Genomic DNA, 17192 nt, shown 5'->3' with positions numbered 1-17192 from the left:
ATGAGGCCACCATCATCACCTTGAGACCAAAACCAGACAAAGATATCACACAATAAAGAAAATTACAGGCCAATATCACTGATGAACATAGATGCAAAAATTCTCAACAAAATACTAGCAAACCAACTCCAACAATACATTAAAAGGATCATACACCATGATCAAGTGGGATTTATCGCAGGGATGCACGGATTTTTCAATATCTGCAATTCAATCAATGTGATACACCACATTAACAAACTGAAGAATAAAAACCATATGATCATCTCAACAGATGCAGAAAAAGCTTTTGATAAAATTCAACATTCAGTTATGAAAAAAACTCTCCAGAAAGTAGGCACAGAGGGAACCTACCTGAACATAATAAAGGCCACATATGACAAACCCACAGCTAACATCATGCTCAATGGTGAAAAGCTGAAAGCATTCCTGCTAAGATCAGGAATTAGACAAGGCTGCTCGCTCTTGCCACTTTTATTCAACATGGTTTTGGAAGTCCTAGCCACAACAATCAGAGAAGAAAAAGAAATAAAAGGAATCCAAACTGGAAAAGAAGATGTAAAACTGTCACTGTTTGCAGATGACATGATACTATATGTAGAACATCCTAAAGGTGCCACCAGAAAACTATTAGAGTTCATCAATGAATTCAGTAAAGTTGCAGGATACAAAATTAATATACAGTTTCTATTCACTAACAATGAAATATCAGAAAGAGAAATTAAGGCAACAACTCCATTTACCATCGCATCAAAAAGAATAAAATACCTAGGAATAAACCTACCTAAGGAGGCAAAAAACCCCCTGTACTCTGAAAACTATAAGACGCTGATGAAACAACTGAAGATGACACAAACAGGTGGAAAAATATACCATGTTCTTGGATTGGAAGAATCAATATTAAAATGACCATACTATCTAAGGCAATCTACAGATTCAATGCAATCCCTATCAAATTACCAATGGCATTTTTCAAAGAACTAGAACAAAAAAATTTTAAACTTGTACAGAAATACAGAAGACCCTGAATAGCCAAAACAATCTTAAGAATGGAGCTGGAGGAATCAGGCTCCTTGACTTCAGACTATACAACAAAGCTACAGTAATCAAAACAGTATGGTACTGGCACAAAAACAAACACATAGATCAATGGAACAGGACAGAAAGCCCAGAAATAAACCTATGAACTTATGATCAGTTACTGTACAACAAAGGAGGCAAGAATATATAATGGAGAAAAGACAGTCTCTTCAATAAGTGGTGCTGGGAAAACTGGACAGCTACATATAAAAGAATTAAATTAGAACATTCTCTAACACCATAAAAAAAAATAAACTCAAAATGGATTAAAGACCTAAACATAAGACTGGATACTATAAACCTCCTAAAGGGAAGCACAGGCCTAAATCACAACAGTATTTTTCTGGAACTGTCTCCTAGAGTAATGGAAACAAAAGCAAAAATAAACAAATGGGACCTAATTAAACTTACAAGCTTTTGCACAGCAAAGGAAACCATAAACAAAACAAAAAGACAACCTACAGAATGGGAGAAAATATTTGTAAATAATGCAACTGACAAGAGATTAATTTCTAAAATATACAAACAGCTCATACAGCCATACAGCTCAATATCAAAACAACAACAAAACAAACAATCCAATCAAAAAATGGGCAAAAGACCTAAAGAGACATTTCCCCAAAGAAGACATACAGATGGCTAACAGGCACATGAAAAGATGCTTATCATCGCTAATTATTAGAGAAATGCAAATCAAAACTACAATGAGGTTACACCTCACCGGTCACCGGTCAGAATGGCCATCATTAAAAAGTCAACAAATAATAAATGCTGGAGGGGGTGTGGACAAAAGGGAACCCTCCTACGTTGTTGGTGGGAATGTAAACTGGTGCAGCCACTATGGAGAACAGTGTGGAGTTCCTTAAAAAACTAAAAATAGAGTTACCATATGATACAGCAATCCCAATCCTGGGCATACATAGGGAGGAGACTCTAATTTGAAAAGATACATGCACCCCAATGTTCACAGCAGCATCATTTACAACAACATGGGAGCAACCTAAATGTCCATCGACAGATGAATGGATAAAGAAGACATGGTATATTCATATATATATATATGGAAACAACATAGATGAGCCTAGAGATTATCATACTAAGTGAAGTCAAAGACAAATATCACATATCACTTATATGCAGAATTAAAAAACACGACACAATGAACTAATTTACAAAACAGAAAAAGACTCACAAGACATAGAAAACAAACTTACGGTTACCAAAGGGGAAAGTGGGGGTAAGGGATAAATTAGGAACCTGGGATTAACAGATACACACTACTATATATAAAATTGGTAAACAACAAGGACCTACTGTATAGCACAGGGAACTATATTTAATATCCTGTAATAACCTATAATAGAAAATGGAAAAAAATCTGAAAAAGAATATATACATGTATAAATGAATCACTTTGCTATACACCTGAAACACTGTAAATCAACCATAATTCAATACAAAAATACCTGGAAAAAACTTGACAATTAAATGAGATTATAATTATATATAATAACGTATATAAAGTACTTTGCACGTTATAGAGTGATACAAAGATTAGTTGTCATTTACCACCCTTGAGTAAGTTTTCTCTTTTGACATAACAGTATTTATCAGGCCATTTTTCACACAGCTGAATGGGTGCACTATAAAACTAAGTTTTCAAACTTGCTGCTAGTCTTAAAATGGACTGGTAGTAGGACAGAGAAATAGGTTTATTTTTGTGTGTACTATATGCTTTACACACCATACTGAATCCTCATTGTACCTGCTTAAACAGACTACAACTTCGTTTTGCAGATGAGGCTACTGAATCTGAAACTTGCCCAAGGCTATAAGTGTATAACTGATAGTGCTTGGATTTGCAACATTCATGCTCTTTCCCACACCATAGCATGTAAATTTCTGTAACTATTCTCCCCTTTTCTAAGTGACGGAAGAAAAAAATTTCAGTATCAGTAAATAACCATATGAGTTTGCCATTTCAATGGAATACCTATTATTAAAACATATAGTCAATATGGATATAGTAAAAACTATAAAAATAATAAGACATATCAGAAATATAATCCACTTGTGGTTTTTAAATTATTCTGATCCAATTAGGACTAGTACTTAGGAACTTCAACAGCTATCTAGCCAAAGGGCAGAAATATTTTGATCTGGACAGTGTTAAATAGAAAAATCAATGATATTTTTGACCACCATGTGAAGCTGGGTTTATATATGGTGACCTTTCAATTCCATATGAGACACAGGTTGGACAAGTGTGAGTTACTTATGGATCAATACAACAGGATATTTGAAAGCAGGGTGGTTCAGTGTGATAACTGCTCAATCCACTTTTGAATAACCTGCTTACCCACTGAATCTTTTTAAATTGAATTCTGCACACTAGATCCTTTTGACTCTAAAAGAAGGGAGCACAGTACCAGCAAAAGATCTTTTTCCTATTGTGTATCATGTAATATCAATGGTATATAGTCAAGCAGGTGTATAACTTACAGGCTGTTATAGTATCTAGTGAAGTATTACAAGTAGACTCAAGTTCTCCTGTCATTTACAATGTTAACACTTACAAATGGCATACTCAAAAGTTTTACAGAAGTAGACTAACCTGTGGTACAATCCAATCATGCTATGTATCTGGAAAAGGAGACCTTAGATTTAGTCTTCTTCTTTTTTTTTTTTTTAAAGACTTTACTAGTTTAGTTCAAAAAATAATTTATTTCTGGCATGAATCTTAGGGAGTCAGGAAAGATTGCTCCCATATGTACTGTCTTAAGAGGGCGACAATCTGACATTTAAACAGACATACTTTGCGCTATTCATTATCAGAAAGACAACAACTTTTCCCAGAGAAAATTTGACCCTTTCGCAGTCTAGACTAGATGCCTAAGTCAACAGTTATTTAAACAATATTGCTTTCTTATCATATCTACACTCCTGGCCTCGGCAACCCGTGTCCTTTTGCTGTCCCTCCCTCCCTATTTCACCTCTATGGCTGATTGCCAGTTCCTAATCTTTTTTTCCTGCTCCCAGCTTCCATTAGGTATCCTTTTTTATCCCAAATATACTGACTTGAAATGGAAACTTTTTTGGTAGCTTTCTCTTTGACTTTTAGTTTCCACTTGTGTTCACTGAGGCCTGCTATGTGACCTGTACTTATTTACACTTACTGGGTTTTCCCTTCCCGACTAAAAGGAACTGGGTTACCGCCTCTGTGGTCACTGAGTGGTGAGGTTATTTTGGGCCATGCGGGCTGGGGGCAGGGTTAGGCTGGGGAGGTAGCTGAAATAAGTTTCATGGCTGAAGTTAATCTTTGGCTTTCAAGTCCCATACACATTGCAATCTAATTCTCATTAGAAATAGAATATGTGCATCTAACATATCATTTAAATTATTCATTATCTGAAATAACTCTGAAAAAACATATCCATGATTTAGGAGGGAGAGCTTTTCTTTTTTACTCTTAGTTCCACATTTTAAAAATTACATTGTCTGCATTTTGAATTAAGTGAAAGGGTTGAGAAAGGTCACTTTTTCTCCTTTATATCTCAGAAATAAACCAACTTTCAGTCTCTAAGTTTCAGATACAATAATAGTCCTCAAATCACCATGACTAACTGAAAACAATTCTGTCAGATTAAGGTAAAGAGGGGAGGAAAAATGACTATCAGAAAGCAGAAATATTTATCTGAAAAACCAGGTAATCTTGGGAAGTTATCAGCTATAAGTTTTAAAACTACAGAGCTTTGGATATAAGGAAAGAGTGTGTGCATGGCTAATAGACAAGGTGAAGGAAAGCTTGTTATCAATCCAGAGTAGCAAGGCAGCCCACTCACTGAGCAAAGTAAGAGGTCCACCAAGGCTTTTATTTTGATGAAGTTATTTAATATTCCCCCTTTCTTAAAGCACTCTGGGAATCAGATGGGGGAAGATGGGCTAACACCATCTTTATCAAGTATTGGCAAAAGTTATAGCTGGGAAAGCCTTTGCATGGTGAATGGACGAGATCTCACAGAACTGAGTAACCGATTCTCTTAATATTTAGATGTTGAATTAGGTTAGGTCTTGATCTGCTTCTAGCCAGTTGACCTCTTCAAATATGTCGGCTGACATTCACAGAAAGATAGACAAGATGAAAAGGCAGAGGGCTATGTACCAGATGAAGGAACAAGATAAAACCCCAGAAAAACAACTAAATGGAGATAGGCAACCTTCCAGAAAAAGAATTCAGAATAATGATAGTGAAGATGATCCAAGACCTCAGAAGAAGAATGGAGGCAAAGATTGAGAAGATGCAAGAAATGTTTAACAAATACCTAGAAGAATTAAAGAACAAACAAACAGAGATGAACAACACAATAACTGAAATGAAAACTACACTAGAAGGAATCAATAGCAGAATAACTGAGGCAGAAGAACGGATAAGTGACCTGGAAGACAGAGTGGTGGAACTCACTGCCGCTGAACAGAATAAAGAAAAAAGAATGAAAAGAAATGAAGACAGCCTAAGAGACCTCTGGGACAACTTTAAACGCAACAACATTCGCATTATAGGGGTCCCAGAAGGAGAAGAGAGAGAGAAAGGACCCGAGAAAATATCTGAAGAGATTATAGTCGAAAACCTCCCTAACATGGGAAAGGAAATAGCCACCCAAGTCTAGGAAGCGCAGAGAGTCCCACACAGGATAAACCCAAGGAGAAACACGCCGAGACACACAGTAAGCAAACTGGCAAAAATTAAAGACAAAGAAAAATTATTGAAAGCAGCAAGGGAAAAATGACACATAACATACAAGGGAACTCCCATAAGGTTAACAGCTGATTTCTCAGCAGAAACCCTACAAGCCAGAAGGGAGTGGCATGATATACTTAAAGTGATGAAAGGGAAGAACCTACAACCAAGATTACTCTAACCGCCAAGGATCTCATTCAGATTCAATGGAGAAATCAAAAGCTTTACAGACAAGCAAAAGCTAAGAGAATTCAGCACCACCAAACCAGCTCTACAACAAATGCTAAAGGGACTTCTCTAAGTAGGAAACACAAGAGAAGAAAAGGAGCTACAAAAACAAACCCAAAACAATTAAGAAAGTGGTCGCAGGGACATACATATCGATAATTACCTTAAACGTGAATGGATTAAATGCTCCAACCAAAAGACATAGGCTTGCTGAATGCATACAAAAACGAGACCCATATATATGCTGTCTACAAGAGACCCACTTCAGACCTAGGGACACATACAGACTGAAAGTGAGGGGATGGAAAAAGATATTCCATGCAAATGGAAATCAAAAGAAAGCTGGAGTGGCTACACTCATATCAGATTAAATAGACACTAAAATAAAGAATGTTACAAGAGACAAGGAAGGACACTACATAATGATCAAGAGATCAATCCAAGAAGAAGAAATAACAATTATAAATATATATGCACCCAACATAGGAGCATCTCAATACATAAGGCAACTGCTAACAGCTATAAAAGAGGAAATCGACAGTAACACAATAATAGTGGGGGACTTTAACACCTCACTTACACCAATGGACAGATCATCCAAAGTGAAAATAAATAAGGAAACAGAAGCTTTAAATGACACAGTAGACCAGATAGATTTAATTGATATTTATAGGACATTCCATCCCCAAAACAGCAGATTACACTTTCTTCTCAAGTGCGCATGGAACATTCTCCAGGATAGATCACATCTTGGGTCACAAATCAAGCCTCAGTAAATTTAAGAAAACTGAAATCATATCAAGCATCTTTTCTGACCACAATGCTATGAGATTAGAAATCAATTACAGGGAAAAAAACGTAAAAAACACAAACACTTGGAGGCTGAACAATACATTACTAAATAACTGAGACATCACTGAAGAAATCAAGGAGGAAATCAGAAAATACCTAGAGACAAATGACAATGAAAACATGGCGATCCAAAACCTATGGGATGCAGCAAAAGCAGTTCTAAGAGGGAAGTTTATAGCTATACAAGCCTACCTCAAGAAACAAGAACAATCTCAAATAAAGAATCTAACCTTACACCCAAAGGAACTAGCGAAAGAAGAACAAACAAAACCCAAAGTTAGCAGAAGGAAAGAAATCATAAAGATCAGAGCAGAAATAAATGAAATAGAAACAAAGAAAACAATGCAAACATCAATAAAACTAAAAGCTGGTTCTTTGAGAAGATAAACAAAATTGATAAACCATTAGCCAGACTCATCAAGAAAAAGAGGGAAAGGACTCAAATCAATAAAATTAGAAATGAAAAAGGAGAAGTTACAACAGACACCACAGAAATACAAAGCAGCCTAAGAGACAAGCCACTCTATGCCAATAAAATGGACAACCTGGAAGAAATGGACAAATTCTTAGAAAGGTATAACCTTCCAAGACTGAACCAGGAAGAAGTAGAAAATATGAACAGACCAATCACAATTAATGAAATTGAAACTGTGATTAAAAATCTTCCAACAAAGAAAAGTCCAGGACCAGATGGCTTCACAGGGGAATTCTATCAAACATTTAGAGAAGAGCTAACACCCATTCTTCTCAAACTTCCAAAAAATTGCAGAGGAAGGAACACTTCCCACACTCATTCTATGAGGCCACCATCACCCTGATACCAAAACCAGACAAAGATACTACAAAAAAAGAAAATGACAGACCAATATCACTGATGAATACAGATGCTAAAAGCCTCAACAAAATACTAGCAAACAGAATCCAACAACACATTAAAAGGATCATACACCATGATCAAGTGGGATTTATCCCAGGGATGCAAGGATTCTTCAATATATGCAAATCAAACAATGTGATACACCATATTAACAAATTGAAGAATAAAAACCATATGATCATCTCAATAGATGTAGAAAAAGCTTTTGACAAAATTCAACACCCATTTATGATAGAAACTCTCCAGAAAGTGGGCATAGAGGGAACCTACCTCAACATAATAAAGGTCACATACGACAAACCCACAGCAAACATCATTCTCAATGGTGAAAAACTGAAAGCATTTCCTCTAAGATCAGGAACAAGACAAGGATGTCCACTCTCACCACTGTTATTCAACATAGTTTGGGAAGTCCTAGCCACAGCAATCAGAGAAGAAAAAGAAATAAAAGGAATACAAATTGGAAAAGAAGTAAAACTGTCACTGTTTGCAGATGACATGATACTATACATAGAGAATCCTAAAGATGCCACCAGAAAACTACTAGAGCTAATCAATGAGTTTGGTAAAGTTGCAGGATACAAAATTCATGCATAGAAATCTCCTGCATTCCTATACACTAATGATGAAAGATCAGAAAGAGAAATTAAGGAAACACTCCCATTTACCACTGCAACAAAAAAAATAAAATACCTAGGAATAAACCTACCTAGGGAGACAAAAGACCTATATGCAGAAAACTATAAGACACCGATGAAAGAAATTAAAGATGATACCAACAGATGGAGAGATATACCATGTTCTTGGATTGGAAGGATTAACATTGTGAAAATGACTATACTACTCAAAGCAATCTACAGATTCAATGCAATCCCTATCAAATTACCAATAGCATTTTTTACAGAACTAGAACAAAAAGTGTTAAAATTTGTATGGAGACACAAAAGACCCCGAATAGCCAAAGCAGTCTTGAGGGAAAAAAGCGGAGCTGGAGGAATCAGACTCCCTGACTTCAGACTATACAACAAAGCTACAGTCATCAAGACAATATGGTACTGGCACAAAAACAGAAATATAGATCAATGGAACAAGATAGAAAGCCCAGAGATAAACCCACGCACTTATGGTCAACTAATCTATGACAAAGGAGGCAAGGATATATGATGGAGAAAAGATAGTCTCTTCAATCAGTGGTGCTGGGAAAGCTGGACAGCTACATGTAAAAGAATGAATCTATAGCACTCTCTAACACCATACACAAAAATAAACTCAAAATGGATTAGAGACCTAAATGTAAGACCGGACACTATAAAACTCTTAGAGGAAAACATAGGAAGAACACTCTTTGACATAAATCACAGCAAGATCTTTTTTGATCCACCTCCTAGAGTAGTGGAAATAAAAAGAAAAATAAACAAATGGGACCTAATGAAACTTCAAAGCTTTTGCACAGCAAAGGAAACCATCAACAAGATGAAAAGACAACTCTCAGAATGGGAGAAAATATTTGCAAATGAATCAATGGACAGAGGATTAATCTCCAAACTATATAAACAGCTCATGCAGCTCAATATTAAAAAAACAAACAGCCCAATCCAAAAATGGGCAGAAGACCTAAATAGACATTTCTCCAAAGAAGACATACAGATGGCCAAGAAGCACATGTAAAGCTGCTCAACATCACTAATTATTAGAGAAATGCAAATCAAAACTACAATGAGGTATCACCTCACACCAGTTAGAATGGGCATCATCAGAAAATCTACAAACAGCAAATGCTGGAGAGGGTGTGGAGGAAAGGGAACCCTCTTGCACTGTTGGTGGGAATGTAAATTGATATAGCCACTATGGAGAACAGTATGGAGGTTCCTTAAAAAACTAAAAATAGAATTACCATATGATCCAGCAATCCCACTACTGGGCATATACCCAGAGAAAACCATAATTCAAAAGGACACATGCACCCCAATGTTCACTGCAGCACTATTTACAATAGCCAGGTCATGGAAGCAACCTAAATGCCCATCGACAGACGAATGGATAAAGAAGGTGTGGTACATATATACAATGGAATATTACTCAGCCATAAAAAGGAACGAAATTGGGTCATTTGTTGAGACGTGGATGGATCTAGAGACTGTCATAGAGAATGAAGTAAGTCAGAAAGAGCAAAACAAATATCGTATATTAACGCATATATGTGGAACCTAGAAAAATGGTACAGATGAACCGGTTTGCAGGTCAGAAACTGAGACACAGATGTAGAGAACAAACGTATGGATACCAAGGGGGGAAAGCAGCGGGGGGGTGGGGGGGGCTGGCGTGATGAATTGGGCGATTGGGATTGAAATGTATACACTGATGTGTATAAAATTGATGACTAATAAGAACCTGCTGTATAAAAAAATAAAATTCAAAAAAAATACAATCCTTTTACATGTCACTAGGCACTAACTAAAAATCAACAGAATAGCACAGTGAGTTGGCATACGGCTTTTAAATTGTTTATTTAGTTATAGGTCATGTTATGTCAAATCACTTCTGACAAAAAAAATAGTATGTGGGCTGTGCAATAAGTTTTTGGTTCTTCTATAATTTTCTTCTTGCATTCTAGACTTCACATAGTCTTAATTTGGTTTACCGATCACTGCTTTTCCTTTGGAATAAGCCAATATGGATAAGGGAGACCAAAAGGGAATTAATAAGTGTTAAGATAGCTTGGTTTTAAGGTTTTGGTGCATATTTTCAAGACATTTTCACAGAACATATTGCTCTCAAGTTAGGGTTAAAGTGAAACTTTCCATTAGGATAATACAGAGGATAACATTCTCTCAGGAAAAAGTAAGAATTCTAACCTTTCCTCTACAAGGCATCTTCCCTCTACCAGGCATCTTCCCTCAGGCACTGAGGTTGCAGCCATCCAATACATGGGGAGAGGCAGAAAGAGGAGACTTCAAAAGTCACAAATATATTTCAACAGCTAATTTTTAGCAAGTGTGGCAATGAGATCTTTCCATTCTCCTCTCTTCTTTGTGATGTACGTAGGAGTGAGTAGCTGCAATAGCGATTCTGGCTGTTGCCTGAAGTAGTTCTGACACAAGGCCTCAGTGTTACATATCACGTACATCCCACAGTCATAGCTGTTTTGTTGAGCAGGGGCTTTCTCTTCCACAAAGGCCAATTTGTCTCCTTTTCTGCCTAAGAAAGCCTCTAGTTTCTCTGCTACCTGCTTTGCATGGACTGAGTTGCTCCTACTATGAGAATCATAATGAAAAAAGCTATTTTTATCTTGGAGATAAACCAACAAACTCCAATGGGTTCCCCCAGCTGCCTGGTTGGAATTATCATTGATGGCTAAAAATACAACTCTCTTGTGAGGGAGGTCCAAGGGTTCAAGGAACATGGCGATCTCTGCTGGGTTGCCAGTGCACTTGATGAACTGGGTGACTTCAGGGCTGATGAAGCAGACATGGTCAGAGCAGTCATGAAACTGACTGTTGGCAAAGTACTCAAAGGCAAACCCAATAATATGGTCATTGAGCCAGCTTGGAGGATCCAATAGTGAGACATCTGATTGCCGCAGCAGACTGTCCATGTAACTCAAGACTACTGGGTCCATCTTGTACTGACCAGGGCTGCTCAGAAATTCCAGAAGCTGAAGGAGAGGCAGAAGACAATATTTACTGTTGAATATGATACTTGGCTGTAAAATGGGGATCATAAATAGCTACTCTTACAAGGTTTTGGGTAAGGATTAAATATAATTGTAAAGTGTTTAGCAACAATGTCTGGCTAAGAGTAAACACTCAAAAAAACTCTAGCTTATGTGCTTTATGTTAACAATTAGTTAGAATGAAAACTTTGGAAATTCTGCATCTGAAATAGTAAGCATGGATTTAAAATCTCCTCTTTAAATGCAGAGATTGGTTAAAATTATAACTAATGTTTTACCAAACTCTATAGCATGAACCACATATTTGGCCCTTTAATGAATATGCATGATAAGAATGGCAAATTGTTTTTATATTAAAGATGAATTTTCAGGGCTTCCCTGGTGGTGCAGTGGTTAAGAATCTGCCTGCCGATGCAGGGGACATGGGTTCGAGCCCTGGCCCAGGAAGATCCCACATGCCGCGGAGCAACTGGGCCCATGTGTCACAACTGCTGAAGCCTGCGCGCCTAGAGCCCGTGCTCCGCAACGATAGGCCGCCGCAATGAGAGGCCCGCGCACCGCAACGAAGAGTGGCCCCTGCTCACTGCAACTAGAGAAAGCCTGCGTGCAGCAATGAAGACCCAACTCAGCCAAGAATAAATTAATTAATTAAAAAAAAAAGATGAATTTTCAGAGTCCAATTTAAATGTTACTAATTACTAAGGGAAATAGCTTCCATTTCAAAATTAATTTTCAAGAGATAAGATAAAATATTGCTTCCTCATTCCATAATGGAAAGTGACAGTGATTAGAGTAGTTAAAAGGAACTGTAATTTCAAGAACAGAAAATCATGAGGGTAATACAAATGAAATTCATTCCTGATTCTGCCCAGTTATGAACATGAGTGACACAGTCTTTCCCATCTTTAACCTCAACGGGTATGACAGAGACTACAGAAATTCTTCTGGCACTGAAAGGTAGTGTGGCACAGGAATCATGAGACCTGGGTCTAGCCCTAGTTCTACCACTGATTTGCTAGTATCATCCTAATTAAGTCATTTAATTGATTTTGATTTTGTCCTTGTTTTTGGTCATCTGTAAAATGGCCCCAGAGAGTTGTAGAAAAGGCCAAATAATTTTACTCGAAGGTATTAAAAGAGTATAAAATGTTGTACAAATAGTACTTATGTTATTAATTGGATGATATTAGTAAGATGATTGGACAATCTGGATAGAACTCCAAACTAATCAAAGGAAATGAGGTTTGGAAACAAATATCCATTCATATTACCTTGTTCAAACAAAGGCATGACTAACTTAGAGTGGGAGCAAGACAAGTCATATAGTAAGATTAATATGCTCATGATCACCTGAGGTAAGGTGCTAACAGAGACAAGAAATGTGATAAGTGTGGTAATATAATATTTGAACCTAACAGAGGTCACTGCTATGCACTCACTTGGCAGCATAACAATATTTCTAAAAATCATAAAGCAATAAACTGTCACATGCAGATTGAGAGTACAAAGCAAAGCATACTGTAAGAAAATAACACTGCTATGAAAGACTGGGCTAGAATAGTGACATTAATTTAATCAATTCTGGCCATTAGACTAGTTATTTTACCACTTGGTTACACTATTAAAACAATAAAATTTTGTGACACAACCATTTTCATGTAATCAAAACCCTACAAAAACCCATACAGAAAAATAAATATACCCCTGAAGAAAAAAAACCTCAAGTAATGAGGTAGCTAGGAAGCACCAAAGACGAGTTTTTTGTGCATACAGTACATCATAATATGAACTATCAGAAGTAATACAAGGCTGTTGATGAGTGTGTATATCTATCTGTATAAAATAAGATGGCATGAATTAAGATTTTCTTAAGAGGAAAGAATAACTTGAGCACAGACATAAACTGGAGCCAGGAACGAAGTTAACGAGGCATAGAGTACATTTGTTATGGGTGCGCCACAAATTTGGCTCTTGCTTTTTGGCAGCTAACCAGAGAGTGTTAAGTTAAACATTCACAATGTCCATAGGGTAAAAACAAAGCAATTGCTCTGGAGAGGTAAAAGCATTCTTTGTATTAAGGTCAGACAGATTTCTCTCAAGAAATTTTCATAAAAGACATGGTGTATTATAATGAATGTCCCATAATATCCTTATAAAAGATGAAACAATTTCAGAGGACTGTTTCTTACAACGATCCTTAATATCCAGCCTGATGGCAAATGAGCAAACAGCAATCTAGTAAAAGCAGCTGTGGGAGGCTAGGTGCTCAGCTGGCTGCTGATGTGACTGGATTTAAGAATACATGAGCATGAAAAGGGAATGACTGCATGTGCATCGAGCAAGGCTCCCTGACTCTCCCCCTCATGCCTTCAATGACTATGAGGAGTGGTAAGGGCCAGACTGTACTGCCTGGCAAATACCTGGAGACCTGCTCTCTATGCTGCCAGCTGAAATCAGACCTACACCTTAACAGCAAACCCAACTAGGGGTAGAAGCCCACAAGAAGAAGAGTGCCTGAACAGACAGGCATCTCACCTTGGAGGGAGTGTCCACAGGCAGGGCCAAGATTTTCTTCAGAAAACAGTTTTTGTGTTTTGTTTGTTTGATTTTGAAAACATCCAACGTACAGACATTGGGTCAATCAGGACTTAATTCTATTCCATACAGCATGATTGCAATAGTTTAACCTCAACAATTCTAAAGCAGATGGAACCAGACTGGCCTTTGGGCAAACCACCTTGGCCAAGAAAATGGATGCTAAACTTCATATCGGAAGACTTGAATTTTAGACTCCATTCTGTTAACTCATTGGCTATATGATCATAAACAAACTACTTGATTTCTTTAAGACACAGTTTCCTTTTCTGTAAAGTGAGAATATTAATACATGACCTTTACCAACGGGTATTTGTCAATATTAAATGAAGAAACGTAAGTAACTAATACTTAAAAAAAATATAACAAAGTAGTATTTCCAGATATCTACTGGGTCATCAGGAAATTTATATCCTGACAACTGGTAACTGTAATGTATCACACTGAACAAATGTTTATTGAGTGTTTCCTATGTGCTAGGGGCTAGAAAATCAGAATGGGGATAAGATAGTCATAGTTCCTACCCTCACTGAGCTTAAGCCTATTATGTTATAATGAATACATAATGAATATATACATGTCTTTTAGTCAATGAACACCTATTGAGTACCTAATATTAGGTGTCATGGGAGATACAAAGATGTGTAAGGTAGCTTACACTCAAAGAAGAAACCCATAAGCCACAAATAATATGAATGGGAATTCAAAAGAGGGAAATGGATGGAGAGCTCAGATCAGGAAAGACTTCAAGGAGAAAGTGGCATAAAAGTGGGCTCTTGAAAGGCAGGTAGAGTTGCATGCATGTTGAAGGGCATTAAGAAGGTAGAGAGGCAAGGAAAGTGCCTTTAAGTGTGTAGTCCAGTTTGTCTGGAACGAAGTGGGAGTAGGGATGTAGGTGAAGGTTGGAGGATTATCAGAAGCTAAGTGTTGATAGACTGATTTCTAGGTGTAAAGTGTAGAACTTATACTGGAGAAAATGTGGAGCCATTAATGGCTTTGTCAGTGCTTTAGGAAGATTAATGATTCAGGCATAGTATACAGGATTAATTGGTAGGGAGAGAAATTGGAGGTAGAGATCAACTAGATTTTCATTGAAAGTAAAGGTAGGAGGACATGACCTAAACCAGGCGAAATGGTAGTAGGAGAAAGGCAAGGAGGAAAAGATATTATAGACAGAGTATCAATAAGGGATCAGAGGAGGGCAAATAAGAGATAAGAATTAAGAAACGGTCTGGAGGGCTTCCCTGGTGGCGCAGTGGTTGAGAATCTGCCTGCCAATGCAGGGGACACGGGTTCGAGCCCTGGTCTGGGAAGATCCCACATGCCACGGAGCAACTGGGCCCGTGAGCCACAATTACTGAGCCTGCGCGGCTGGAACCTGGACTCCGCAACAAGAGAGGCCACGATAGTGAGAGGCCCGCGCACCGCGATGAAGAGTGGTCCCTACTTGCCGCAACTGAAGAAAGCCCTCGCACAGAAACGAAGACTCAACACAGTCATAAATAAATAAATAAATAAATAAATAAAAATAAAAGAACGTGAATTTCTTTAAAAACAAAACAAAAAAAAAGAAACGGTCTGGAAGTTTTCGTTGGAGTGACTGGAAGAACAATGATCCCACCATTAATGGAGTAAGGGAAAAGGAGATGGAAGGGGACCTAGCACAAGAACCAGGAGCCATTTGGAACCATCCTAGGCTTATATCCTTTCTATATAGTGAGCACTGTGCTTAGCATATCTGAGGTACAATAAATGTTTGTCAGATGAATGAACCTTTTTAAAAAGGGAGTCAGAAAATACAGATTAGGAAAAAAAAGGGAAATAAGGCATTTTAAGATTTTTGTATTGTCTGTAACATCCCCATTTTTGCTTTGGTTTTGTGTTTTGTCTGCTTTCCTCTGTTGATTAGTAGTAAATTCCTTCAGAATTAAGAGACCTATGTATCTGGTCTTGGTGGATGGTAAGGAATATTGGGGAGACAATGACCTCCTCATAGTTCTATTTGTAAAATCCGACAAAATATAGTATAGTCATTTTCACAATGTTGATTCTTCCAATCCAAGAACATAGTACATCTCCCCAACTGTTTGAATGAAATTAGAACACTCCCTAACACCATACACAAAAATAAACTCAAAATGGATTGATTAAAGACCTAAATGTAAGGCCAGACACTATAAAACTCTCAGAAGAAAACATAGGCAGAACACTCTATGACATAAATCACAGCAAGTTCCTTTTTGACCCACCTCCTAGAGAAATGGAAATAAAAACAAAAATAAACAAATGGGGCCTAATGAAACTTAAAAGCTTTTGCACAGCAAAGGAAACCATAAACAAAACAAAAAGACAACCCTCAGAATGGGAGAAAATATTTGCAAATGAAGCAACTGACAAAGGATTAATCTCCAAAATATACAAGCAGCTCATGCAACTCAATATCAAAAAACAAACAACCCAATCCAAAGAGACAGAAGACCTAAATAGACATTTCTCCAAAGAAGATATACAGATTGCCAACAAACAAATGAAAAGATGCTCAACATCACTAATCATTAGAGAAATGCAAATCAAAACTACAATGAGGTATCACCTCACACCAGTCAGAATGGCCATCATCAAAATATCTACAAACAATAAATGCTGGAGAGGGTGTGGAGAAAAGGGAACACTCTTGCACTGTTGGTGGGAATGTAAATTGATACAACCACTATGGAGAACAGTATGGAGGTTCCTTAAAAAACTAAAAATAGAACTACCATTCGACCCAGCAATCCCACTACTGGGCATATACCCTAAGAAAACCATAATTCAAAAAGAGTCATGTACCACAGTGTTCATTGCAGCCCTATTTACAATAGCCAGGACATGGAAGCAACCTAAGTGTCCATCAACAGATGAATGGATAAAGATGTGGCACATGTATACAATGGAATATTAGCCATAAAAAGAAATGAAATTGAGTTATTTGCAATGAGGTGGATGGACCTAGAGTCTGTCATACAGAGTGAAGTAAGTCAGAAAGAGAAAAACAAATACTGTATGCTAACACATATATATGGAATCTAAAAAAAAAAAAAAATGGTTCTGATGAACCTAGGGGCAGGACAGGAATAAAGACACAGACGTAGATTATGGATTTGAGGACA

The 17192-nt window shown here is 37.3% G+C and overlaps 1 protein-coding gene across 15 annotated transcripts in view; it reads right to left on the bottom strand.

Annotated features, from left to right (window-relative positions):
* SENP8 (SUMO peptidase family member, NEDD8 specific) overlaps positions 1-17192 on the bottom strand; it is a 55602-nt gene that overhangs the window by 27012 nt on the left and 11398 nt on the right. For 14 of the 15 annotated variants that reach the window (XM_082444275.1, XM_082444264.1, XM_082444263.1 and 11 more), the window contains exon 2: positions 10631-11430. The exons of the other annotated variant lie outside the window; for it this stretch is intronic. In XM_082444275.1, coding sequence (XP_082300401.1) covers positions 10756-11394 — 639 coding nt within the window. In that variant the 5' untranslated portion in view covers positions 11395-11430 and the 3' untranslated portion in view covers positions 10631-10755. The remainder of the gene's footprint in view (positions 1-10630; positions 11431-17192) is intronic. 15 annotated transcript variants of the gene reach the window in all.

The sequence above is a fragment of the Balaenoptera physalus genome (genome assembly GCF_965194825.1).
Source record: "Balaenoptera physalus genome assembly, chromosome: 2".
Taxonomy (NCBI): Eukaryota; Metazoa; Chordata; class Mammalia; order Artiodactyla; family Balaenopteridae; genus Balaenoptera; species Balaenoptera physalus.
The sequence above is the reverse complement of the archived record's forward strand: the minus strand, read 5'-3'. Positions and strand labels throughout refer to the sequence as shown.